Source organism: Gnatocerus cornutus, chromosome 2 (genome assembly GCF_029298725.1).
Source record: "Gnatocerus cornutus isolate USDA-ARS CGAHR chromosome 2, icGnaCorn1.1, whole genome shotgun sequence".
Classification (NCBI taxonomy): Eukaryota; Metazoa; Arthropoda; class Insecta; order Coleoptera; family Tenebrionidae; genus Gnatocerus; species Gnatocerus cornutus.
In genome coordinates, this window is record NC_142234.1 from 2,258,541 (window position 1) to 2,285,686 (window position 27,146).

The 27,146-nt window shown below is 30.6% G+C and overlaps 2 protein-coding genes across 2 annotated transcripts; one reads left to right on the forward strand and one right to left on the reverse strand.

The window, feature by feature from the left end:
- Positions 1-293: 293 nt before the first annotated feature.
- LOC148178129 (uncharacterized) lies at positions 294-13,841 on the reverse strand. Its single transcript, XM_088050799.1, has 6 exons — positions 13,660-13,841; positions 13,177-13,579; positions 12,830-13,130; positions 6,212-6,425; positions 5,980-6,163; positions 294-1,264 (listed from the first exon to the last, which is right to left on the reverse strand). The coding sequence occupies exons 1-6, from the start codon at positions 13,660-13,662 to the stop codon at positions 1,155-1,157; spliced, it is 1,215 nt and encodes a 404-aa protein (XP_087906925.1). The 5' UTR covers positions 13,663-13,841; the 3' UTR covers positions 294-1,154.
- Positions 13,842-19,563: 5,722 nt separating this feature from the next.
- LOC148178130 (UDP-glycosyltransferase UGT5-like) lies at positions 19,564-26,427 on the forward strand. Its single transcript, XM_088050798.1, has 4 exons — positions 19,564-19,831; positions 19,877-20,683; positions 25,814-26,033; positions 26,081-26,427. Exons 1-4 carry the CDS (start codon positions 19,594-19,596, stop codon positions 26,361-26,363), a joined length of 1,548 nt encoding a protein of 515 aa, XP_087906924.1. The 5' UTR covers positions 19,564-19,593; the 3' UTR covers positions 26,364-26,427.
- Positions 26,428-27,146: the final 719 nt, after the last annotated feature.

The following is a 27,146-nucleotide window of genomic DNA, read 5'->3' on the forward strand; positions in this document are numbered from 1 at the left end:
TGTATGATGTCCGGCAAATAGCAATTGAAGAGAACCAAACGCTTAAAATCAGCCGCGTCGTTGTTGATAACCTCTTGTATTGACTGGCGGTGAAATAAGTTAAAGTTAAAGAGCATATTAGCCTCCATACTGAATATACTGAAGATGAGTGTGATTTTAATGTTTTTTTACGCTAAATGCTTCAATGTAAATAAATTTTGAATACAAATTAATGTCCAAATTCAACTTTCATTCACCTTCTCGACTGCATTCCAATAAATCAACGAAAATTTATATTGAAATTTATATAGCATAAATTTATTTGCCCAATAATTATAAAATAAATTATATTATTCATAACAATAATAAAAAATAAAGACAAAATTAATAGGTCTAACCAACTTAATGCAACTACATGGTGCTTCATCTAGTCCCCTCTGATTTTCCGCACAAATTAAAAAACGCCGCTTGACGATGATAATGATTACATAACCTCAGAATACAGACTCAACCTATGCTCATTTTTTACGTTTGTTGTTTAAATTCATTCTCTATCAGCAATTTTGACGTTTGACAAGTGAAGTTCAAACTAACAGAACTACAAGGTGTTTATAAACGTTTCTAGTATCAAGGATGGCTATGAAATGTCAAAGACTTTTGCCGCTCATTACAAATGTGGCTTTGGATTTGTCAACTGACAGTTGCAGCTAACCTCAATCATAGAGCAAAGTAAGTTTTGAAACGGAAATTCTTCTGGTTGTGGTTTAAAACCTAAAAGGCAAAAACTTGGACACAAAACCGTAACGTGATTAGTAAGTAACATTATAAATAATTTTCATGATAGTAATATTCACTATGAAAACAAAGCGGCAAAATAGTGTACGACAGGAATTCCAAAGCCACGCTTGATGCTAGAAACATTTATAAACACCTTGTAGTTCAAGCACAGTACAATGCGAGCGGCACAAAAGGAATTACATTTCAAAGGGAACTAGATTTTGAAACACGGTGTATTTTGGTTTAGTACAATTATAACAAAAATGATGGTGTTCACTATATAAAAAACACAAAGAAATAAAACCTACTGCTATTGAACAGCAAAGTTGTTTGGGTGTTACGTGTTACTAATAACTCTACCTCCTAACATCACTACTAAATCTTATAAAATACTGTCTCTATTTCTTTAATAAATGTCCCCAAGTAATAAACACAATCACAGTTGACCACTGGTGTTGTACGGCAGGATAGCTTTCTCTAGGCTTTTTCGATTTCTGATCTTCAAATTCTGTAATGTAATAAAATATCTTTATTAATGTTGGATTATATGAGTTTCCATGGCTGGAATTTATAAAAAGTTCAAGAATTCAGCGTTATTTTATAAATTAACATCTTTAAAAAAAAGTTTAAAAATGTTTAACAAATGTGATTCCTCAGATTTTCCAAAATACAATTTCGCTGAAAAGGCGAATACAAATTAATTATAGAATTTGTCATTACAATTTTGTAGCTACAGTACAACCAGTTGTTAAATAAACATACGTTTAAGACAACAAATTTACTATAAGCTTTTTAGAATTTAGAAATTTAGAATTTCTTTTCTTTAGAATTTTTTTAGATTTTAGAAATTTTCTAAATGTCTTAGTATCGTTTGAAAGATATTCAACTTTCTTATTTTAAATTAAAGTAAATTTTTTTCATAATTTAGAAGATATTAATTTTCTTGATTCAAAAATGTGCAATATAGTCTATTTTTAGAAAAAATATTTTTAAAAAAATTATCAAAAATGAAAAATTTAGGCAATAAAAGTTAATAAATAATAATAATAATAAATAATAATCTTTTTTCAATTTTGATAATTTTTTTAAAAATATTTTTTTGTAAAAGTACAACATATTACACATTTCTGAATCAAGAAAATTATGCAAAAAAAATATGGGTGCCAATTTAAAATAGGAAAGTTGAATATCGCCCAAAAGATACAAGGCATTTAGAAAAATTCTAAAATCATCAGTTTATAGTAAATTAAAAACCATTTAATTTGTTATTAAAATTTTTGAAATCGGTTCATAAATAAAAATTCTACAACGCCTGCCGTTTTTTAAAAATCACCATGTATATAAAAAAATTTATCAACATCTTAACAATAACAATTTTAAATATTAAAAGGCATTTAAATAATCAACTCTTATCAGACATACAAGGTGTTTATAAATGTTTCTAGCATCAAGGGTGGCTATAAAATGTCAAAGAAATTTGCCGCTCATTACAAATGCGGGTTTCGATTTTTCAACTGACATTTGCAGTTAACCTCAAACAAGTTATATTCGCTATGAAAACAAAGCGGCAAAATAGTGTACTTCAGGAATTTCAGAGCCACCCTTGATGCTAGAAACATTTATAAACACCTTGTATTACATAAAGTAACTATTTTGTTGTAAAAAATTCAGGTACTTTTATTTATTTCATTGCAGGTTTTCATTGCAAAATTGCAAAAGAAGTAATTCAAAAATTTTAAGTTTGACATCACTAGAAAAAAAAATGAAACTTGAAATGTTTTCAGTTTTGTGTCAAGCCAAGTCTACATAAAATTCACAGCTTTTCGGAAAAAATTAAATTTTTGTACAGAGGTTATATGCGTTTTTCATTTTGGCAGCACTTTAAAAACTCATATTTTTGTAAATTAAGTGAATATTTAAAAAGTTTTTGGATTTAGATTCAATTTAAAAAAATACATACAAGGTGTTTATAAATGTTTGTAGCACCAAGGGTGGCTATGAAATGTCAAACAAATTTGCCGCTCCTTATAAATGTGGGTTTAGATTTTTCAACTGACATTTGTCTCAATCATTGAGAAGAAAACTGTTCTAGTTGTGATTTGAAACCTGAAAATCTAAAATTTTTACACAAAACCGAAACAGAAACGTCGTTGACGTAAATAACATCATAAATAATTTTCAAAATAGTTATATTCACTATGAAAACAAAGCGGCAAAGTAGTGCATGACAGGAATTCCAAAACCTCCATTGATGCTAGAAACATTTATAAACACCTTGTAATACATAAAGTAACTATTTTGCTGTAAAAAATGCAGGTACTATTTATTTCTTTTTTGGTCCCAAAATTTTCTCTCCCGCTGAGTTTCTAATTTCCTTAATTATGAAGGTTTTCATTGCAAAAGAATTTATTTCAAGCATTTTTGTTAATGTTTGCGAACACTACTATTCAAAGGCACATACAGAGTGTTTATAAATGTTTCTAGCATCAAGGGTGGCTATGAAATGTCAAAGAAATGTGCCGCTCATTACAAATGTGGGTTTCGATTTAACAACTGACATTTGCAGTTAACCTCAAACATGAAGCAAAGTAAGTTTTGAGAAATAAACTGTTCGAGTTGTGGTTTAAAACCTGAAAATCGAAAACTTGGGCACAAAACCGTAACTAAAACGTCATCTAAGTAAGTAACAGTATAAATAATTTTCAAGATAGTTATATTCACCATGAAAACAAAGCGGCAAAATAGTGTACGACAGGAATTCCAGAGCCACCCTTGATGCTAGAAACATTTATAAACACCTTGTATTTTAGCTCCTAATTTTGTTTTGGGTCTCTGCACTGACTTTAATCTCATTCCAAATTTTAAGTAAAAGCACGAAGTAGTTGATCTTCAATTTGCGTGTTTTTTGTACGGCACGGATAATCCGCACCCGGATAATCGATAATCTGTATAAAAAATCTGAAGAAAATTTCGAAGTAATTCAAAATTTTTAAGTTTGACATCACTAGAAAAAAAATGAAAATTGAAATATTTTCAGTTTTGAGTTCAGACAAGGCCAAGGGACTACATAAAATTCACAGCTTTTCGGGAAAAATTGAAATTTTTGTACAGAGGTTTTATGCGATTTTCATTTTGACAGCATTTTACAGGGTGATTTTTTAAAAACGGCAGGCGTTGTAAAATGTAAGGTAAGTTGGGGTAATATAGGGCGCAGGGAAAGACCGAACGAGGCTGCCACATGCACACAGCAGATTTGTAGTTGGCTGTAAATTTAGTAAATTTAACTAAAAAAAAATTAGTAAATTTAGTTAAAATTGATTAAAATTTCTATTCGATAGAAATCGAGAATTTACGTTCGATGATCCTGAACTTTGAGGAAACAACTTAGGTCACAGTTGCAAGAAAAAGATGACTGTGTCAATTTCCATAAAAAAAAATACCCAAACTTACCCTATTTGGAAAACAAATTTTATGAAATGCAAAAATAAGTAGTCATGCTCATGACTGCCAGTAATCAAAAGTAATAAAAATGTTTTATTTTTGAATTACGTCAAAGTAACAAAAAAATCAGTTAACTGTTTTTGGAACTAAACAAGAAATTCCGTAATTATGGAAATTAAAAATTACCGTCAAAATTGGAATGATTTTTAAGTTGATTTCTTATTTGGTTGTTAACAGTGAAGTAATTCAATTATTCTAACCATTAGCCATCGAAGTTTTTGAGTAGTTTAAATGTGATCAGTGTTTTTAGACGATCGTTAGATTCTTTAAATTTTCTTTAGATTTTCCTTAGATCTACTTGCTTAGAGTCTCTTATACAGGGTGATTTTTTAAAAACGGCAGGCGTTGTAGCATTTTTATTTATGAACCGATTTCAAAAATTTAAAAAACAAATTAAATGGTTTTTAATTTCCTATAAACTGATGATTTTAAAATTTTTCTAAATGGCTTTGTATCTTGTGGGCGATATTCAACTTTCTTATTTTAAATTGGAACCCATATTTTTTTTTCATAATTTGGAAGATATTAATTTTCTTGATTCAGAAAATACTAAGACATTTACAAAAATTTTACAATCATCAGTTTATAGGAAATTAAAAGCCATTTAATTTGTATTTTAAATTTTTGAAATCGGTTCATAAATAAAATTCTACAACGGCTGCCGTTTTTTATAAATCACCCTGTATATAAGAAAATTTATCAACATCTTAATAATAACAATTTTAAATATTAAAAGGCATTTAAATAATCAACTCTTATCAGACATACAAGGTGTTTATAAATGTTTCTAGCATCAAGGGTGGCTATGAAATGTCAAAGAAATTTGCCGCTCATTACAAATGTGGGTTTCGATTTTTCAACGTTAACCTCAAACAAGTTATATTCACTATGAAAACAAAGCGGCAAAATAGTGTACTTCAGGAATTTCAGAGCCACCCTTGATGCTAGAAACATTTATAAACACCTTGTATTACATAAAGTAACTATTTTGTTGTAAAAAATTCAGGTACTTTTATTTATTTCATTGCAGGTTTTCATTGCAAAATTGCAAAAGAAGTAATTCAAAAATTTTAAGTTTGACATCACTAGAAAAAAAAATGAAACTTGAAATGTTTTCAGTTTTGTGTCAAGCCTACATAAAATTCACAGCTTTTCGAAAAAAATTAAATTTTTGTACAGAGGTTATATGCGTTTTTCATTTTGGCAGCAGTTTAAAAACTCATATTTTTGTAAATTATGTGAATATTTAAAAAGTTGTTGGATTTAGATTCAATTTAAAAAAATACATACAAGGTGTTTATAAATGTTTGTAGCACCAAGGGTGGCTATGAAATGTCAAAGAAATTTGCCGCTCCTTATAAATGTGGGTTTAGATTTTTCGACTGACATTTGTAGTTAACCTCAATCATTGAGAAGAAAACTGTTCTAGTTGTGATTTAAAACCTGAAAATCTAAAATTTTGACACAAAACCGAAGCAGAAACGTCGTTGACGTAAATAACATCATAAATAATTTTCAAAAGTTATATTCACTATGAAAACAAAGCGGCAAAGTAGTGCATGACAGGAATTCCATAGCCACCTTTGATGCTAGAAACATTTATAAACACCCTGTATTACATTTCCTAAAATTACAGAGTTGAGGGTAAAATAAAAAACTGACTAATAGCATAAATATTTTCAGTTTTTTATTTAAAAAAGAATAAATAACGTGATACATTACCGTTTGTGTTTTCCGATAAATTCAGGCTAGTCCACCCGATCTCCCCTTCAGCTTCCAAGCCCAAAAGCGGCGTGTCAGGAAAAACCTTATGGAAAACTTTCGACTCGTGATTTTTGCGCATTTTCGCAGAACAGCATATTCTAAATGCCATACTATTATTCCTAATCGCTATGTTGCTTTTGAACTGCAATTACAGAGTGATTAAACGAAAACTTTTATAACACAACAAAACCTTCATTAACTCATTTTCGAAATCTTCGGATGATAAATTATTCCCACTTATTACAACCGAAGAGGCGTTGAAAACACATTCAGAACACATGTCTTCAGTGAAAGTTATGCATAAATTGCTACATTTGCGGAGTTTGAAACATTCTTGAGCTTCAGGAAACAGTATTGTTCTGCGGACTATTCCACCGCCTATAGCCACACTCCGAAAATTTTGCCTGGAAAATTTTTGGACATAATGCATAATCCTGAAGACAATACGAAACTTTACTGAGAGGCGGACTAAGAACGGGTGAAGGAAGCACCAGACGCATGAGAGAGTCCACTCTCCTGTGTAAATTTTCGAAAATTTTTAAGTGTAAATCAATTTCTTAGGGAGAAAATTAGGGGAAAATTGAATATAACGATTTTTTAAGGTTAACACGTTGTCCAAGTTTAGTGTATTAATCAATAACTAATTAAAAATTTGTTGCAAAAGAATTATTTTAATAGAGATTTAACAAGTTTTGGCAAAGTTGTGAAAGATGCTTAGCTTCTACGCATGTCACAGTTGCGTCAAGGTCAAACGCTTTTGCTGCCAATTGTTACCGATGAAAATCACTAAGGGCTGCTGCCAACTTAACTTTTTAATTTTTTTTTTATTCTGGTATACGTTGTGTTTCAAACATATTTCATGAAATCTCCTATGATTTTTCATACAAATTGGAAAATGCCGCTTTACGAAGATAATTATTATTATTAGACGTTGGATACATAACCTCAACAAACTTTTCGAAAATTATAGAGCGCGGGCACTACAGCCTGCAAAGTATGCAACCTCCCACTCTGGAGGATCAACAAATCGTGCAATTTTTGAAATGAAAAATTTGTAACTCTGGAAGTTTTTACGCCACGGCAATGAAATTTAGGGAGGTTACTAGATTGGATCTACTTATCAACTCCCCCAAACTTCAACATTGTAGAGCAAAAGACGCAGTTTTTAGAATTTCTTATTTAATTGAACAAAAATTTTCTAATTTTTGAAAATAAAAATGTGTAACTCTGGAAGTTTTTATGCCACGAAAATGAAATTTAGGGAAGTTACAAGTTTGGATCTACCTGTCAAATCCCCCGAAATTGAACGTTGTAGAGCAGAAGACGCAGTTTTTAGATTTTTTTATTTCGCAGATGAACTTCAAATTTCCAATTTTTGAAATGAAAAATTTGTAACTCTGGAAGTTTTTACGCCACGGCAATGAAATTTAGGGAGGTTACTAGTTTGGATCTACTTGTCAAATCCCCCAAATTTGAACATTGTAGAGCAAAAGACGCAGTTTTTAGAATTTTTTATTTCGCAGATGAACTTAAAACTTCCAATTTTTGAAATGAAAAATTTGTAACTCTGGAAGTTTTTACGTCAATGCAATTAAATTTAGGGAAGTTACTAGTTTAGATCTACTTATAAAATCCCCTAATTTTGAACGTCGTAGAGCAAAAGACACAGTTTTTAGAATTTTTTATTTAAACGAACTAAAATTTTCCAATTTTACAAATGAAAAATTTGTAACTCTGGAAGTTTTTATGCCACAAATTAATTTTAGGGAAGTTACTACTTTGGATCTACTTGTCAAATCCCCCAAAATTGAACGTTGTAGAGCACAAGACGCAGTTTTTAGAATTTTTTATTTCGCAGAAACTTAAAACTTCCAATTTTTGAAAATAAAAATTTGTAACTCTGGAAGTTTTTACGCCATGGCAATGAAATTTAGGGAGGTTACTAGTTTGGATCTACTTGTCAAATCCCCCAAATTTGAACATTGTAGAGCAAAAGACGCAGTTTTTAGAATTTTTTATTTCGCAGATGAACTTAAAACTTCCAATTTTTGAAATGAAAAATTTGTAACTCTGGAAGTTTTTACGTTAATGCAATTAAATTTAGGGAAGTTACTAGTTTAGATCTACTTATAAACTCCCCTAATTTTGAACGTCGTAGAGCAAAAGACACAGTTTTTAGAATTTTTTATTTAAACGAACTAAAATTTTCCAATTTTACAAATGAAAAATTTGTAACTCTGGAAGTTTTTATGCCACAAATTAATTTTAGGGAAGTTACTAGTTTGGATCTACTTGTCAAATCCCCCAAAATTGAACGTTGTAGAGCACAAGACGCAGTTTTTAGAATTTTTTATTTCGCAGATGAACTTAAAACTTCCAATTTTTGAAAATAAAAATTTGTAACTCTGGAAGTTTTTACGCCACGGCAATGAAATTTAGGGAGGTTACTAGTTTTGATCTACTTGTCAAATCCCCCAAATTTGAACATTGTAGAGCAAAAGACGCAGTTTTTAGAATTTTTTATTTCGCAGATGAACTTAAAACTTCCAATTTTTGAAAATAAAAATTTGTAACTCTGGAAGTTTTTACGCCACGGCAATGAAATTTAGGGAAGTTACTAGTGTTGATCTACTTATCAACTCCCCCAAATTTGAACGTTGTAGAGCAAAAGAAGCAGTTTACCCTTGGTCCTATCCACGCACAAGTAAATCTAAAAAGTAAGGTTAAATTAGATAATGGAGTGCGGGCACTACCGCCTGTAAAGTATGCAACCTCCCACTCTGGAGGATCAACAAACCCTGCCGGTCCATTTAAATATCATTGAAAGAGTTGCTTATATGCAGTAATTAATTATTTTTTGCATTGTATTTGGGTTGCAACTTCTTAAAATGTATTGCCTTAATGATAATTTTGATTAGTGAATGGTAAACGTTTAAGTTCCTATTTTTATTTTATCTTTTAAGCAGTAATACATAGTATAATAAGAATTGCCAAACCAAAATCTTTAAAATTAGAGTTTCTATTAAGTATAATTTTATGCGAACTAAAAAATAAACAAAATCATTTATTTAGCAGAAATGAACAAAATAATAATATTTAATTATCAATAACACTATGTAACAACAAAAATTATTATGTTATTTTTTCATATTTATCATTAGACTGACGAACTGACATGTTATCATTAGTTTTGTCGAAATGTCGTTATATTAAGAGAAAAAAATATTTTCAAAAATTTTTGTTTTCGCTGTTTGCCTCATTGCGAATTAAAAAGTGACAAAAGATGACAATGTAAATTATTTGCGGATCTATTTATCTACATAGGGATGTTATATAACAATTAAATAAGAAAAACTCATAATAATTTTGGCATTAAAATCTCCAAATTGACTATGTCAAGGGTTTAATTTTTTTTTGTAAAAATTGCCTCTCGAATCTAAAGACATGGTATTCTTGAGTCTTTGACATAACAATAACATTTACAAATCCCAGTGTCTTTAGAACTTCAAGATCATTTCAGTAACTGCTATTTTGGGTTGCTGTTATTTTCATTTGCTAGTAAAAAGGAAAAGAACAAAAATTATTTTTTGAATTTTTAACGTAAAACCGCATTTTATTTTATAGTTTATTGTATTTTTAACGCTTTTGTATTATTTTATGAATATAATTGTCAATTTTCTAAAGCGAGAAACAAATGAATTTATAATTTTTCTTGGGAACTGCTCACACAAATAATATTTATATTCTTTAAAAAAAAGCTAAATTGCAACGATATTAACAAAAAAAATCAGACAAATATGACTTTTCTAAAATTTTGTTACACAATGTAATAACGATCAATTTTAAAAATTAATATTAAAAAATCGAAATAAGACTTTCAAGTTGAAATTTTGTAAATAATGTATTCTGAGCAACTTTTCTTAAAAATCGAAGATGTCCAACACCAAGGAAAAGTTCACTTTATTCAAAAACTCGTGAAAAATCTATTATTTTCGAATTCTTTCTTCTAAAATTAAAGAAGATAAAAGCTTATTCATTTAAAGTACAAAGCACTGTATTATTTTTTTGTCTAATCTGCAGATATTTTAATTCTATTTTAATTTTCATCGTCAAGCGATAAACGCCTGTAACTTTTTTTGTGATTTTTAAAATTTCGATTTTTTGGACCACTAATTACGCCAAAAACGCTTCTAATGGTATTTAAATGGACCGGCACGGTTTGTTAGGATCAACAGAGTGAGAAATTATTGAAATAAATTTTTGATAAAGAAAAAAAAGAAAATTATGTAAGGTAAGTTGGGGTAATATAGGGCGCAGGGAAAGACCGAACGAGGCTGCCACATGCACACAGCAGATTTGTAGTTGGCTGTCCACGTTTGAAGTTATCTTTGGCACAAACTCTCTTGCCTGCTATTCAACTAGAAAGTTTTTTGAGTCAGAATTAACCGTGACTTTTTTGTGTGTAAAGTTCCTGGATTCGTTCCCTTCAAACTGAATTTCTACAAATGAGTACATCAAATTGTACACATTAAAGTCATAATTATTAATAAATTAAAATTAGTAAATTTAGTACATTTAACTAAAAAAAAATTAAATTGATTAAAATTTCTATTCGATAGAGATCGAGAATTTACGTTCGATGATCCTGAACTTTGAGGAAACAACTTAGGTCACAGTTGCAAGGAAAAGATGACTGTGTCAATTTCCATAAAAAAAAATACCCAAACTTACCCTATTTGGAAAACAAATTTTATGAAATGCAAAAATAAGTAAAGTCATGCTCATGACAAAAGTAATAAAATGCAACATTACAAAAGTAATAAAAAATTACGTCAAGGTAACAAAAAAATCAGTTAACTGTTTTTGGAACAAAACAAGAAATTCTGTAATTATGGAAATTAAAAATTACCGTCAAAATTGGAATGATTTTTAAGTTGATTTCTTATTTGGTTGTTAACAGTGAAGTAATTCAATTATTCTAACCATTAGCCATCGAAATTTTTGAGTAGTTTAAATGTGATCAGTGTTTTTAGACGGTCGTTAGATTCTTGAAATTGTCTTTAGATTTTCCTTAGATTCTACTTGCTTAGAGTCTCTTATACAGGGTGATTTTTTAAAAACGGCAGGCGTTGCAGCATTTTTATTTATGAATCGATTTCATAAATTTAAAAAACAAATTAAATGGTTCTTAATTAACTATAAACTGATGATTTTAAAATTTTTCTAATGTTTTAGTATCTTTTGATCGATACTCAACTTTCTTATTTTAAATTGGAACCTATTTTTTTTTCATAAGTTGGAAGATATTAATTTTCTTGAATCAAAAATGTGTAATATGTTCTACTTTTACAAAAAAAAATTTAAAAAAAAATTATCAAAATTGAAAAAACATAGGCAATAAAAGTTAATAAAATCTAAGTGCATGATGTCAATTGTGCCATGAAAAACACGGAATGGCGTTTTAACTGTATTTTAATTAAATTAGGTAGATGTTTTTTCTGATTTGTAATTATTTTTGTCTTTTGTTGTTAAAAATTAAAAAAAAATGCTAATCCTTTCTGTTATTTGCTGCTTTTTGACATTACAATAACGGCATTCTTTTATTTGACACCACGCACCTAGATTAACTTTTATTGCCTAATTTTTTTCATTTTTGATATTTTTTTTTAATATTTTTTGTAAAAGTAGAACATATTACACATTTCTGAATCAAGAAAATTAATATTTTCCAAATTATGAAAAAAAATATATGGTTGCCAATTTAAAATAAGAAAGTTGAGTATCGACCAAAAGATACTACGACATTTAGAAAAAATTTAAAATCATCAGTTTATAGTAAATTAAAAACCATTTAATTTGTTTTTTAAATTTTTGAAATCAGTTCATAAATAAAAATTCTACAACGCCTGCCGTTTTAAAAAAATCACCCTGTATTTTATTTAGACTGCGGTCAGCACCCGAAAGGTAAGTATGTAGTTAAAAAGACATAAAAAGAGATTCTTTTTCTATTTTACTTACAATTTTTATGTATGTATGGTTATCAATGTTTAAAATACATATAAAAAAACTAAAATTTAAAAAATTATATGGAAATTATAACTTGTTTAGCCGCCAACTTTGATACAATTTTTTTACTCTATTATAAAATTCGATTTTTTTACAGTAATTTGAAATTGACTTTTATTTTGGAAACAAAAATGTTTTTAAAACTTTCAAAGTCATAAAATTTTAGTTTTAAAATTAAATATATAATTTGGTGGTGACTTGCGGTTGTTTTATCAAAAGGTGGCCTACCTATATAACATAACAGTTTTTAGGCTACTAAAACTTTATTACGCAGTGTTTTAATTGATAATAAATTTAAATAAATTAATAAAATCAATTCCACCAAATTTTAAAACTGATATTTGTGAACTTCCGAATAACACAAAATACTACAGATAGGTAAAGAATATGTTCTAGAGCTACAATTTTTTTTATAAAATTAAAAATACCCTGTATTACGATTGTTTTTTTTGATAAATCGCTTATGCCATAAGTATTTAGAAGGTGGTGTGCGGTTGGGTCTTAATAAAACAAATACAAAAATTAACACAGCCTCCTTCTAGAAACTAAAATGAATACTGTAGCGGCTATACAGTTTGGATATTTATTCTCTTTTACTTTTAAACGTATTTTTACATTTATTTAATTAATTGCCTGCTTAATTTAGTTTTAAACCCGTTCTATATTGACTAAAAAAGTGTCGCAGTTCATTTTGGCCATAACTCCCTTCTTAAAATTCTAATGTAATGTAATACATACTCACTTTGGTAATAACTGATCTAGAATGTTGTAAACACCTTCCTCAGGGTCCATTTTACAGAATAAAAGTAAACATTTGAGTTTCTCATTTGGCTTAATTTGTGATTCCTTTGCTGGGAGAACATTATCATAAAACATTGAAACTCTAACATTTGGAATGGGTGGTATAAAACAGCCATCAAAAAGAGGTACACTAGTGCAATGATGAACTATTGGCTTTGTAAACATATTAGAAACACCCGGGCACCCAATTACGCAGTAGCGAGTTCCTGGGGGCACCACATGATCAGCTAGAAAGTCTGAAACTTTAAAAAACTTTAGAATGACAAATCTTTGCACTTTACAACTTACATTTGATTTTTCTTGAAGATAAATGTTCGTGACAACAGAAACAATCACTCAAAGATACTGCACGATAATTAAAGAGAATAATGCCTAAACTGATGTTGTGATAGAGGTAATTATTACTGTAATAAACATAACTCTGTCTTTTCTTTCTAAAGACTGTAATCCAACTGACATCATTGCGCTTTTGTAAAATTCGATTTGCAGTTATTTGCCACGATCGCTTGACCAAACTGGCATTTTTTAAGTCATTATAGTCCAAGTAACTAAGAACCATTTCCAGTAAAGGGTAAACAGACTCTAAAGCTTCTGCAAAGTCGAAATTTTCTTTTGCGGGGACTTCAATATCAGTTTTAAGCTGGCTGGTTTTCTTCAATGTAATGCACACCCTGCCTTTGCTGCAGTAAGCCTAAAATAAAATTATTCATTTTTGGAATACAAGGTAGGTAATAAAATTGAAAACATGTCAACTAGACTCGAAATACATACCATTGTGATAAGTTTATTTATTATTAACCGCTTAAGAAGAACTATTTCATTTATGTTGACTGTCTATGTATGTTTATAAGTAATTACAAATAATTAACTGAGTTTTGCGTTTAAATGTCATTAATGTCAACTGTCATGACAAAGAGGTTAGGTTGATATTAGAGAGTTTATGAAAGAAATAGAGGGAGTCAAGAAAAAGCCGGCGAGCGCGCTTGATGTAACGTCACCACTAGAGGGTCCGTAATGACGTCACTAAGGCGCAAACGTTTGATCCTACTTGAACAAAATGTTATTTTTTTCAAACGTCAAAAAATGGACACATTTTTTATCTTGATTGTCTTTAAAATTGACGCCATCTATGTGTCAGGTCTGAAACTGCAGCAATGTCAAAAATTACAAGTTTCTAGGTTAATTTATATATTTTTTTTGAATTTTAGCGCTTATTTAGACCACGACCTGCTGTATAACTACGGCCTGTGCAAAATCTCATTTTCCAGTATCAAGAATGTTTCCGAGAAAACGCATTTTTTTGCCGAGGAGGGCTGATGCTCGGGCGCTTTTGACATTGTTGACAAATTGAATTTTGGGGTTAGTAAGATTTTTGACTTTTGAAAGCTACAAGAAACACAAACGTAGAACAAAGTAACGATCGTAAACATAGCACACAACGAAAACTTGAAAAAGCAACAAACAACGTGTAATAATTTGAATATTCAAACTTAAAATTTAAAATGTCAAAAACAATGTTGGTAATAAACCCAATGTGGTAAAATGTTCCCAAAAGTGCCCGAGCAGCGGCGGAGAAACAAAGCATATGCGGAGAAACAGCGGAACTACACGAATGCACAGGTCGTAGATATAGAGCAGGTCGTGATTTAGACTCACAGGGGGCGCCATCTATGTTTCAAGTCTGGAACTTCAGAAATGTCAAAAATTACAAGTTTTTAAGTTAATTTCAGTGAGGTGATATATATAACTAGAGGAAGAAAACCTAGTGGAAGGGGTAAAACTTTTGAAATGGGCATGGAGCCATATTGGAAATAGTAAAATTGCAACAATACTAGTAGTGACATACTGGTTGCCTAAAACTGGCAAAAAAATGCTTTGATTGCAATAAATTTCACTCAAAAACATTTCCAGTACATTCAAAATTTGTAATGGAATAATTGTTAAAGTTTATATGTGCTAGATAGATATGAAATTAAATTAGAATAATTAGGGAATTAGAGCACATGTACAGCAATGTTGACATATATTTCTGGTTGCATAGATGCAAATATAAGACAATGTAAAACTATTTCCAATATAGAGTCCATGTGAAAATAATATGGTAGGTATTTTTCTGCCTCTAGTTATATATGGCACCTTACTGGTTAATTTACATATATTTTTTTAATTTTAGCGCTTATTTTGACTCAAAAGTGGCACCATCTATGTTTCAAGTCTGGAACTTCAGAAATGTCAAAAATGACAAGTTTTTAGGTTAATTTAAATATCTTTCTTCAATTTTACGTATAATTTAACCTGACTTGACCCAAAAGTGGCGCCATCTATGTGTCAAGTCTGGAACTGCAGAAATATCAAAAATTATAAGTTTTTAGGTTAATTTAAATTTTTTTTTTTAATTTTAGCGCTTATTTTGACTTTGACTCAAAAGTGGCGCCATCTAGGTGTTGGGTATGGAACTTCAGAAATGTCAAAAATGACAAGTTTTTAGGTTAATTTACAATTTTTTTTTTAATTTTAGCGCTTATTTTGACTCAAAAGTGGCGCCATCTATGTGTCAGGTTTGAAACTGCAAAAATGTCAAAAATTACAAGTTTTTTAGGTTAATTTACATATATTTTTTTTAATTTTAGCGCTTATTTTGACTGAAAAGTGGCTCCATCTATGTGTCAGGTCTGGAACCTCAGAAATGTCAAAAATGACAAATTTTTAGGTTAATTTACATGTTTTTCTTCAATTTTACGTATAATTTGACCTGACCTGACCCAAAAATGGCGCCATCTATGTGTCAAGCCTGGAACTGCAGAAATGTCAAAAATTACAAGTTTTTAGGTCAATTGATTGTCAAAGTTTCTCTCATATGCTTAAGCAGAATACAGCACTTTATATGATTGGGCTCCACCGTAACCATAGAAATGTTTCCTCCATTGCACTATGATTCTGCATATTTTTTTTTAAAGTAAAATAGAGCAATTTTCTATCGTTAGCAAAAAAAATGTTTTACTACGTTTGGTAGACACACGAACAGGCTCAGCACACAAAGCTTCATTTTTGCTCTTAATGACAAAGTGCACTACAAGGTGTTTATAAATATTTCAAGCATCAAGGGTGACTATGAAATGACAATGAAATTTGCCGCTCATTACAAATGTGGGTTTTGATTTTTCAACTGACATTTGCAGTTAACCTCAAACATGGAGCAAAGTAAGTTTTGAGAAATAAACTGTTCTAGTTGTGGTTAAAACCTGAAAATCAAAATCTTGGACACAAAACTGTAACTGAAACGTCATTGACGTAAGTAACATTATCAATAATTTTCAACATAGTTATATTCACTATGAAAACAAAGCGGCCAAATAGTCCAGAGTCAGAGTCAGTTCCAGAGCCACCCTTGACGCTAGATACATTTATAAACACCTTGTATTAAGATCAAAGTATCTGTGTGCCAATTTTCAATTGCAAATTGTGCTTTTATTTGAAATATTTATTTAGAAATTTGAACCTATGGCTGAGAATCCTTTATAATATTGCCTTTCAAAAAGATCCTTTATTTAGCTCGTCAATCATTATCTCTCTTTTATCACTGATTCTGGACATAAAGACAAATTTTAATCAATTCACTTATTTTTTGCATTCTGATTTTGTAAGTATCAATAAAATGTTATTTAAAAAATGTATATTTTTCGCTCTCATCGTCCTAATTAATTGCAAACACGGTTGAACCGACGTTACATAGAGCTAAATTTGCGCATTCCCAGCGACATACAAGTAATCCTATTGATAATTATATTGAGAATTCAACTCACCATAGGTTCGACCTATCAGAGACTTTAATTTTTTCAAATCAACCAATCACAACAAACTTTTTCTGGAAATTTCACGAGTGCAATTTTCAGTGACAATTCCACGCGAAAATACACGCGAGCTGTCAGTTGCTTGTCAGTTCGTTGAATTCTCATGACGAATATAACTCGGGAGCTCGAAATTGTGGGAAATTTTTCCTCTAGTACTCGTAGTTTGTTTCTCCAGACAATTGGCACTCGTTCGCTTCGCTCACTCGTGCAATTGATCGTCGAAAAAACTACTCGTCTGTCGGAAAAATTTCCGACAATTTCGAGCCCACTCGTTATATTACTTATGATAATACAATAAATTACAATATTGTACACCGTGTTTCAAAAAGATTTTCATCTAGTCACCTCTGATTTCCCGTATAAATTAAAAAATGCCGCTTTGCGAAGATAATGATTGGAATGTTGGTTACATAACCTTAAAATACCTGCTTTTCAAAAATTATAAGATAGAAGGGATTTAGGACGGCTGGATCGCTGAGGGCATAAAACTGACTCAACCTTTGCTTAATTTTGCTGTTAGTTGTTTAAATTCTTTCCCTATTGGCGATTTTAACGTTTGACAAGTGACACCTTTGACAGAAGTCTAAAGTGACAGGACTAGCACAGTGCGAGCGGCACAAAAGATTTCAATCCAAAGGCAACTAGATGGTAATCATTTTGAAACACAGTGTATGTTGAAATTTCAAAATAACAGAACTGACTTGATAATTTTAAATTATTAAATACATGCTGGCTTCAGTTTCAACAGTCAACGAGGCAATAACGTTAATATATAGGATCATCAATAAAAATTTTAATTTCAATGGCTGTTGTAATGAAAGATGATTGAGAATAAATAAAATGACAAAAATAGAAGTAGACAGGAGTTATACACCGTGGTCCACGAGTGATAATGAGCCTGACCAAACTCAAACTGCAACCCAATATACATTTTCATAGCATTCGTTGCCAAATTTATATTTACAACAAGACAGCTGTCAGAGTTTCGACAAATTCTTTCACTCAAGATAGTTTCTAATTGCATGTGGAATGGCATCTCCTCCGACGAAACCTTAAGCAGGTGAAAGCAATGCTAAAACTTAGCAATCTTCATAAATTAAAACCACAACAGCGCGATTACATTGTTCTAAAAAATTTGTCAACTTTGACGTTTATTTCAAATATCTACGACAGCTATGAAAATGTATGTTGGGTTGCAGTTTGAGTTTGGTCAGGCTCATTATCACTCGTGGGCCACGGTGTATAAGTTTTGTATTTTATCAAAGTACTTCAAGGTTCTTAGTAGTTCTTAGTTTTGCAAATCATTGTACAATGAGTAATGCGAAATCACGATAAGTAGCAAATTGATAAAGAAATTGTGGAGATAATGAATAAGTGGGTACATGACTTTCAGCAGCAAATCTGTTGCACTTACAAGCTCGTTTTTCTGTTAATTTTTGAGTAGAAATTTTTCCATACCAAATCGACCCTTTTCGATTTGGCTGAAAGTTTTTCATGTTTTTCTACCCTATGAAAAAACAGTTTTTTCAAATTCTTGTTCTCAACCTAAAAAAGATGAATTTTTCCAAAAAAATGGCATTTATATTTTCAAATAGCTATAACTTTTTCAAAAATTAACTAATAGAAAAAAAAATCAGCCCACACTGGGATATGCAGGAGTGCTCGCAGAATTAATTGAAGCTTTTTTTGAGAAAATAAAATAAAAAGTAAAAAATAGCGAGAAAATAGCGTTTTTTTCTCTAAAAAGGCGAAAATTTTAAAAAATTTATCATAATTTTTTTTTTGTATTATTTTCTGAGTACATTTTAAAGCAAAATTTTGGGAAAAAAGTCCCAATAAGTTAATTTTTGAAAAAGTTGTAGAATTTAAAAATATGAAAGCCATTTTTTTTTTGGGTTGGCAACAAAAATTTGAAATTAACTTTCAGCCAAATCATAAAGGGTTGGAGTCAAAAGTGGTTGATTTGGTATTGAATATCCCATAGATATTTTGTGTTAAAATTTTGGGCAAGGATCTAAATATAGCCCTCTATGTGTCAGGTCTGGAACTGCAGAAATGTCAAAAATTACAAGTTTTTAGGTTAATTTACATATTTTTTTTGAATTTTAGGTATAATTTGACCTGATCTGCCTCAAAAGTGGCGCCATCTATGTGTTAGGTCTGGAACTTCAAAAATGTCAAAAATTACAGGTTTTTAGGTAAATTTACATATTTCTTTTGAATTTTAACGCTTATTTTGACTGAAGTGGCTCCATTTATGTGTCAGGTCTTCAGAAATGTCAAAAATGACAAATTTTTAGGTTAATTTACATTTTTTTTTAATTCTAGCACACTGGGATATGCAGGAGTGCTTGCAGAATTAATTGAAGCTTTTTTGAGAAAATAAAATAAAAAGTAAAAAATAGCGAGAAAATAGCGTTTTAAGGGCGAAAATTTTATAAAGTTTATCTCAACTTTTTTTTGTATTTTTTCTGACAAATATATTTTGAAAAAGGTGTAGCATTTAAAAATATAAAAGCCATTTTTTGAAATTTTTTTTTGGGTTGGCAACAAAAATTTGAAATTTTTTTTATAGAGTACAAGCCAAATCAAAAAGGGTCGGGGTCAAAAGTGGTCGATTTGGTATGGAACACCCCATACATATTTTGTGTTAAAATTTGGGGCAAGGATCTAAATGTAGCCCTCAAACAAATCGCAATAGATTGTCAAAAAAACCTTTCCATACTTTCTAATGAAACAAATAATTGTCATTGCATCATAACATTAGCACACATCATGATTTCGACTATCTCTTATCAGTTATCATAGCTACATCACACCCATTTCAGATATCAGTTCCTCGCCAGCAGCCGCAATGCACCCATCTGTCTTCCTCGTCCTCTTAGTGGCGACTCCGCATTGGTCGCAAAGTGCCAAAATTTTGGGAATCTTCCCAATCCCAGCCCCAAGCCACTGCATATTAGGCAATGCTTTAATGAAAGGCCTCGCCGAAAAAGGTCACGATGTCACCATAATCACCCCAATCATCGCAAAAAACCCGCCAAACTCTCTGCGCCAAATCGAACTGACCGGATTCACCGAACAACGCGAAAGTAAGTTAAGTTGGCACTTGTCAATGTCTTTGTAACTCCCATTAGAGCGCAGAAAAGACATAAACATGTTCCAAATGCAAGACATGAATCCTTTCATGCTGTTACCGTTTATGGTCCCCATGGTGCTGGAGATGGCCGAGAACACCCTCAACCACACCAACGTCCAAAAACTGCTGCATTCCCAAGAGCAATTCGATGTTGTCATAATCGAGCAGTTCATGAATGAGGCGCATAAAGGCTTCGCGGCGCATTTTAAAGCCCCGATGGTTCTCTTCAGTACCATTGGTGCCAACACCTGGGTCAACATGATGGTTGGAAACCCGGCGCCGCCTTCATATGTAGCCGACGCCTTGTTGAGTTTCTCTGGTGAAATGACGTTTTATGAGCGAATGGTCAACAGTTTGTTCCAAACCTATTCGCATCTTTTCTACCATGGCTATTCGTTCCCGCAGCACCGGAAAATGTACGACAAGTACTTTCCTAAAGGTCCAGAATTTCATGAAATTCTATATAACACTTCTTTGGTTTTGCTTAATTCCCATCCGAGTGTCAACCAACCTGTGCCTTTCGTGCCAAACATGATTGATGTGGGCGGTTTTCACGTTCAACCACCAAAGAAGCTCCCTGAGGATCTGCAGAGGTTCCTTGATGAAGCCAAAGAGGGCGCTATCTATTTCAGCATGGGATCTAATCTCAGGAGTGCGGATATGCCTGAGGAGAAGCGCGATGCTTTTCTTAGAAGTTTTGCAAAGTTGAAGATGAAGGTACTGTGGAAATGGGAGGATGACGTTTTACCCGGACAACCAAAGAACGTCAAACTGGGTAAATGGTTACCGCAACAGGACATCTTAGGTTAGTTATTCCTTTAATTCGGTGTCTCAGAAGCATAAGGGTTTATCTCCATAAATTATAGGTCTTATTAATCTTTTTTCAAATATGCAATGCGAATTGCAAGTTATTGTTGACTATTTACTTCAAATCGTGCGTAATAGTCATAACCTTCGATCCAAAAATTATTTTTTGGGCATACTTTTACACTTGGTTCCTTATGCCTTCAGGAAGAATTAGATTATCTGGACTTGAGTCCCACGTAGTAATTAAAACTTTCAAGAAAAATCAAGTTTTTTTTTGTAATTTTTTTATGCTGCTCGAAATAAAAATTTCTAAAAATTCTTTTTTTCGCTCTAAATTTTTGTAAATCAGCAATGTAAATAAGACAGTCAAGAGTGATAATCTCCACAAATTTCGTCAAAATCACATAAAAAATAAAGAAATTACAGGATCTTAAAAAAAATTGGTGGCATTTTTTCTGGTCTTGAAACGAATATTTCTAAAAATTCGACTTTTTAATCTAAATTTTTCTAAGTCGGTACACTTAATAAGACAGTCAAGACCTCTAAACTCCACAAATTTGGTTATAGTGGCATTAAAAATGAAGAACTTACAGATCGTTAAAAATTTTTGGTCACATATTTTTTGGTCAAAAAACAAAAATTTTTCTTTGCTGCTCGAAATAAAAATTTTTAAAAATTCTCTTTTTCGGTCTAAATTTTTCTAAATCGACACTCTTAATAAGACAGTCGAGAGTGATAATCTTCACAAATATCGTTAAAATCGCATAAAAAATAAACAAATTACAAAATCTTAAAAAAAAAGTTATGAAATTTTTTTGGTCTTGCAAGAAAAATTTCTAAATATTCTCCGTTTTGGTCTAAATTTTTCTAAATCGGTACACTTAATAAGACAGTCAAGACCTCTAAACTCCACAAATTTGGTTATAGTGGCATTAAAAATGTAGAACTTACTGGCGATTAAAAATTTTTGGTCAAAACAAAAATTTTTCTTTCCTCCTCGAAATCAAAATTTCTAAAAATTCTCTCTTTCGGTCTAAATTTTTCTAAATCGACACTCTTAATGAGGCAGTCGAGAGTGATAATCTCCACAAATATCGTTAAAGTCGCATAAAAAATAAACAAATTACAAAATCTTAAAAAAAATTGGTGGCATTTTTTTGGTCTTATTAGAAAAATTTCTAAAATTTCGACTTTTTGATCTAAATTTTTGCAAATTAGTGATATTATTAAAACAAACAAAAGAACCAACATGCATGAATCTCGCTCCTGCCGCACTAAAAATAACGAAATTACAGTGTTGAAGGAAATTGACATTTTCACAGTTGTCCAAATAAAAATTTCTAAATATTCTCCGTTTTGGTCTAAATTTTTCCAAATTGGTACACTTAAATAAGACAGTCAAGACCTATAAACTCCACAAATTTGGTTATAGTGGCGTTAAAAATGAAGAACTTACAGGTCGTTAAAAATTTTTGGTCAAAACACAAAAATTTTTCTTGGCTCCTCGAAATCAAAATTTCTAAAAATTCTCTTTTTCGGTCTAAATTTTTCTAAATTGACACTCTTAATAAGACAGTCGAGAGTGATAACCTTCACAAATATCGTTAAAATCGCATAAAAAATAAACAAATTACAAAATCTTAAAAAAAAAGTTATGGAATTTTTTTGGTCTTGCAAGAAAAATTTCTAAATATTCTCCGTTTTGGTCTAAATTTTTCTAAATCGGTACACTTAATAAGACAGTCAAGACCTCTAAACTCCACAAATTTGGTTATAGTGGCATTAAAAATGTAGAACTTACAGGCGATTAAAAATTTTTGGTCAAAACAAAAATTTTTCTTTCCTCCTCGAAATCAAAATTTCTAAAAATTCTCTTTTTCGGTCTAAATTTTTCTAAATCGACACTCTTAATGAGGCAGTCGAGAGTGATAACCTCCACAAATATCGTTAAAATCGCATAAAAAATAAACAAATTACAAAATCTTAAAAAAAATTGGTGGCATTTTTTTGGTCTTATTAGAAAAATTTCTAAAATTTCGACTTTTTGATCTAAATTTTTGCAAATTAGTGATATTATTAAAACAAACAAAAGAACCAACATGCATGAATCTCGCTCCTGCCGCACTAAAAATAACGAAATTACAGTGTTGAAGAAAATTGATATTTTCACAGTTGTCCAAATAAAAATTTCTAAATATTCTCCGTTTTAGTCTAAATTTTTCTAAATCGGTACTTTTAATAAGAGAGTCAAAACCTATAAACTCCACAAATTTGGTAATAGTGGCATTAAAAATGAAGAACTTACAGGTCATTAAAAAATTTTGGTCAAAACAAAAATTTTTCTTGGCTCCTCGAAATCAAAATTTCTAAAAATTTTCTTTTTTGGTCTAAAATTTTTCTAATTCGACACTCTTAATAAGACAGTTGAGAGTGATAATTTCCACAAATGTAGTTAAAATCGCATAAAAAAATAAAGAATTTACAAAATCTTAAACAAAAATTGGTGGCATTTTTTTGGTCTTACAACAAAAATTTCTAAAAATTCGACTTTTTGATCTAAATTTTTGCAAATTAGTGATATTACTAAAACAAACAAAAGAACCAACATGCATGAATTTCGTTCCTGTCGCACTAAAAATAACGAAATTACAGTGTTGAAGAAAATTGACATTTTCACAGTTGTTAAAATAAAAATTTCTAAATATTCTCCGTTTTTGGTCTAAGTTTTTCTAAATCGGTACATTTAATAAGACAGCCAAGACCTATAAACTCCACAAATTTGGTTGTAGTGGCAATAAAAATGAAAAACTTACAGGTCGTTAAAAATTTTTGGTCAAAACACAAAAATTTTTCTTGGCTCCTCGAAATCAAAATTTCTAAAAATTCTCTTTTTCGGTATAAATTTTTCTAAATTGACACTCTTAATAAGACAGTCGAGAGTGATAATCTTCACAAATATCGTTAAAATCGCATAAAAAATAAACAAATTACAAAATCTTAAAAAAAAAGTTATGGAATTTTTTTGGTCTTGCAAGAAAAATTTCTAAATATTCTCCGTTTTGGTCTAAATTTTTCTAAATCGGTACACTTAATAAGACAGTCAAGACCTCTAAACTCCACAAATTTGGTTATAGTGGCATTAAAAATGTAGAACTTACAGGCGATTAAAAATTTTTGGTCAAAACAAAAATTTTTCTTTCCTCCTCGAAATCAAAATTTCTAAAAATTCTCTTTTTCGGTCTAAATTTTTCTAAATCGACACTCTTAATGAGGCAGTCGAGAGTGATAACCTCCACAAATATCGTTAAAATCGCATAAAAAATAAACAAATTACAAAATCTTAAAAAAAATTGGTGGCATTTTTTTGGTCTTATTAGAAAAATTTCTAAAATTTCGACTTTTTGATCTAAATTTTTGCAAATTAGTGATATTATTAAAACAAACAAAAGAACCAACATGCATGAATCTCGCTCCTGCCGCACTAAAAATAACGAAATTACAGTGTTGAAGAAAATTGATATTTTCACAGTTGTCCAAATAAAAATTTCTAAATATTCTCCGTTTTAGTCTAAATTTTTCTAAATCGGTACTTTTAATAAGAGAGTCAAAACCTATAAACTCCACAAATTTGGTAATAGTGGCATTAAAAATGAAGAACTTACAGGTCATTAAAAATTTTTGGTCAAAACAAAAATTTTTCTTGGCTCCTCGAAATCAAAATTTCTAAAAATTCTCTTTTTTGGTCTAAAATTTTTCTAATTCGACACTCTTAATAAGACAGTTGAGAGTGATAATCTCCACAAATGTAGTTAAAATCGCATAAAAAAAATAAAGAATTTACAAAATCTTAAACAAAAATTGGTGGCATTTTATTGGTCTTAAAACAAAAATTTCTAAAAATTCGACTTTTTGATCTAAATTTTTGCAAATTAGTGATATTACTAAAACAAACAAAAGAACCAACATGCATGAATTTCGTTCCTGTCGCACTAAAAATAACGAAATTACAGTGTTGAAGAAAATTGACATTTTCACAGTTGTTAAAATAAAAATTTCTTAATATTCTCCGTTATACTCTAAATTTTTCTAAATCGGTACTTTTGATAAGAGAGTCAAAACCTATAAACTCCACAAATTTGGTAATAGTGGCATTAAAAATGAAGAACGTACAGGTCATTAAAAATTTTTGGTCAAAACAAAAATTTTTCTTGGCTCCTCGAAATCAAAATTTCTAAAAATTCTTTTTTTCGGTCTAAAATTTTTCTCATTCGACACTCTTAATAAGACAGTTGAGAGTGATAATCTCCACAAATGTAGTTAAAATCGCAAAAAAAAATAAAGAATTTACAAAATCTTAAACAAAAATTGGTGGCATTTTTTTGGTCTTGAAACAAAAATTTTTAAAAATTTGACTTTTGATCTAAATTTTTGCAAATTAGTGATATTACTAAACCAAACAAAAGAACCAACATGCATGGATTTCGTTCCTGCCGCACAAAAAATAACGAAATTACAGTGATGAAGAAAATTGACATTTTCACAGTTGTCCAAATAAAAATTTCTAAATATTATCCGTTTTGGTCTAAATTTTTCTAAATCCGTACATTTAATAAGACAGTCAAGACCTATAAACTCCACAAATTTTGTAATAGTGGCATTAAAAATGAAGAACTTACAGGTCATTAAAAATTTTTGGTCAAAACAAAAATTTTTCTTGGCTCCTCGAAATCAAAATTTCTAAAAATTCTTTTTTTCGGTATAAATTTTTCTAATTCGACCTCTTAATAAGACAGTCAAGAGTGATAATTTCCACAAATATCGTTAAAATCGCATAAAAAATAAAAAAATTACAAGTTTTTAATTCACGGATTTTTTTCTTTAGCATCCCCAAATAATATATTTGCTTTTATCATTAATTTGAGTAAGTTTGGATCAGTTCATGTGGTACTTATTTCCTTAGAGAAACCTAAAATCGTTTATTTTCATCTAATGGAGATATTTTTTTCTGTCTTAAAGAAGATGTAAAGAGTAATAAAAAACATTACAATTTAACTCATTTTCACAAAAATTGGAGATAGACCTTATGTTTCTCAGGTACTTAGAAAGATAGATATTAACTCCACTTTAGCTCATCCTAATCTCAAACTGTTTATAACCCATGGTGGCCTCTTGAGCACTACTGAGACAGTCTACCATGGAGTACCAGTACTCGCCATCCCCATAACAGCCGACCAGAAACTCAACGCCAGAAAAGTCGCTAACGAAGGGTTTGGAGTGCTGCTACAGTTTCCAGAGCTCTCAGAGAAGACACTGACGCAGACATTACAAGAAGTTTTAACCAACCCCAAGTAAAAATAGTTGCTTTAAAATGTTGACTACATTTGTAAATTTCTAGGTACACAGAGAATGCCAAGAAAAGATCGAAGATTTTCCATGATCGAGTCGTAAACCCCATGGATACGGCAATCTATTGGGTTGAATATGTAATTCGTCATCGAGGGGCTCCTCATTTGAAAGTGGCAGGGGTGGACTTGCCCTGGTACCAGTATTTACTTCTAGATGTGATAGCTGTGATGTTTATTGGACTTTTGTTGGGTCTTTATGTTTTTTGTAAAGTTGCTCAAATTGTATTTTCATTGTGTTCACAAACAAAAGCTAAAAAGTTGAAAAAGAATTAATTTGGGACCACATATAGGTGGTACTAAAAAGTTTTCTTCTTCATAAATAAATTGTGCCAAAAGATTATAGAATTTTACTTCCGAATCATCAAGCAAATAAAAACAATTAAGACAGAAACATTCTTCAACCAGTCAACAAATTTTGGAAAAAAAATTGTACTGCATAGAAGTAATTCAAATTCTTCGCAAATTCTTACCTTGCCTGCATACCAATTCAAGTAGACGTAAGCCAACATATTTTTTTTTTATTGAATTATTTAACACAGTTTTCAAAAAGCGATAAACTTGCATCTTTGTAAACTGTAAATATTTACATTGATATCAACTCCATTCTTGATATCCAATGTTGACCAACGCGTTGTCGCGAAAATCAGCGAGAAATCATCGTTTTGCATCAAAATAAGCGAATTTCTCTAAGAATTTTGATGATTTTGTGCAGATTTCTGCCGTTTTCTTGCAATTCAGCCGTTGAATCTTGCTAAAAATTTGTGGTTTTGTAGAGCTCTTCTTTGCCTTCTTTGCGAATCCAAGCCAGAAAACAGCGAAAATCAGCGAAAAATCGTCGTTTTGCATCAAAATAAGCGAATTTCTCTAAGAAATCTGATGAATTTGTGCAGATTTCGTGTTTTCTTGCAATTCAGCCGTTGAATTTTGATAAAAATTGGTGGTTTTGTAGATTTCGAGCTCTTCTTTGCGAAATCAAGCCAGATGTCTAATACATAAAGTTAATGCAAAATTTCATTGTACGTTTGTATTGTGTTTATTTTCCAATTATCGTGGCGA

Bases quoted from the DNA above. Each gene is read 5' to 3' on its own strand.
- LOC148178129 (XM_088050799.1), bottom strand. The intron at 13,131-13,176 runs GTAAGTTGTAAA...AGTTTTTTAAAG, and splicing joins ATCTTCAAGAAAAATCAAAT to TTTCAGACTTTCTAGCTGAT. The intron at 1,265-5,979 runs GTAATGTATCAC...ATTACATTACAG, and splicing joins TTTATCGGAAAACACAAACG to AATTTGAAGATCAGAAATCG.
- LOC148178130 (XM_088050798.1), top strand. From the start codon at position 19,594: ATGCACCCATCTGTCTTCCTCGTCCTCTTAGTGGCGACTCCGCATTGG. The intron at 20,684-25,813 runs GTTAGTTATTCC...ACTCCACTTTAG, and splicing joins ACCGCAACAGGACATCTTAG to CTCATCCTAATCTCAAACTG. The intron at 26,034-26,080 runs GTAAAAATAGTT...GTAAATTTCTAG, and splicing joins GAAGTTTTAACCAACCCCAA to GTACACAGAGAATGCCAAGA.